Here is a 916-nt window from a genome sequence, read left to right as displayed (position 1 = left end):
ACATTGACCTCTCAGAGCACCTCAGCTCAGATGCCTGATGTAAACATGGTAGCAATTGTAGATGCATTTCTTAACAAAAAAATTATTCTTAACAGGAAGGGAAAGTTTAATCTGTTTTTCATTTAGAACTGAATTTTGAATGAGACAGGTTATAAGCCTGAAACTCTGACCTAGCTGAAGTATATGGAAAATCTCCCAAGTTCATGCCAAGACTTTAGAACTAGTCCAATCACCTTACTCTACAGTCTTAATGAACAAAATTAATTATTCTGGATTTCAAGATTTTTTCACATCATATGAGTACAGCATCTTGTTACACATAAGCTTTCTTCAGTGATTTGGATGTATTCTTTTTAAAGCTATTATTTTATAGTTTTAAGTGGTTCTGTGTGTGAGACTGAAAGCACAGGCAAGATTCTTGTCCTGGAGAAAAAAACAGTGTCATGATCTAAGGAAGACAAGTGTAAGAGACCAGGAGAACAAAAATCGTGGACTATGCACTGTTAGATATGTTGTCACCTTTGTGGGAAAAAGCCTCAAGCTTCAGCAGGGAAGTTTAGATTAGATTGGAGACTGGGAAAAATATTCACCAGAAGGGTTGTCAAACACTGGAACAGGCTGCCCAGGGAAGCAGTTGAGTCACCATCCCTGGAGGTGTTTAAAAGATGTGTAGATGTGACACCTGGGGATGTGGTTCAGTGGTGGATGTGGCAGTTCTGGGTTAATGGTTGGACTTGATGATTTTATGGGCCTTTTCCAAGCTAAAAGTAGGTTTGTAGACTGAGCAGCCAAAGCAGGTTTGCTGGAGGGATGAGAGAGGAAGCCTGGTAGAGCCAGATACATTGGTTGCTCCAAGGTTGGTTTTGCAGTGAGCTCCGAATTTAGTTTGGAAAGGCCTTTATTTCCATAACCAGCC

General features: G+C 40.2%; 1 protein-coding gene across 1 annotated transcript in view; it reads left to right on the top strand.

The window, feature by feature from the left end:
• The window catches only part of LNX2 (ligand of numb-protein X 2), a 26,884-nt gene that overhangs the window by 13,710 nt on the left and 12,258 nt on the right, over positions 1-916 (top strand). The window contains 1 exon segment of the mRNA XM_010005635.1: positions 440-489. Coding sequence (XP_010003937.1) covers positions 440-489 — 50 coding nt within the window.

This window comes from Chaetura pelagica, unplaced genomic scaffold (assembly GCF_000747805.2).
Source record: "Chaetura pelagica isolate M959 unplaced genomic scaffold, ChaPel_1.0 scaffold269, whole genome shotgun sequence".
Taxonomy (NCBI): Eukaryota; Metazoa; Chordata; class Aves; order Apodiformes; family Apodidae; genus Chaetura; species Chaetura pelagica.
This window is presented reverse-complemented; position numbering and strand designations above follow the sequence as displayed.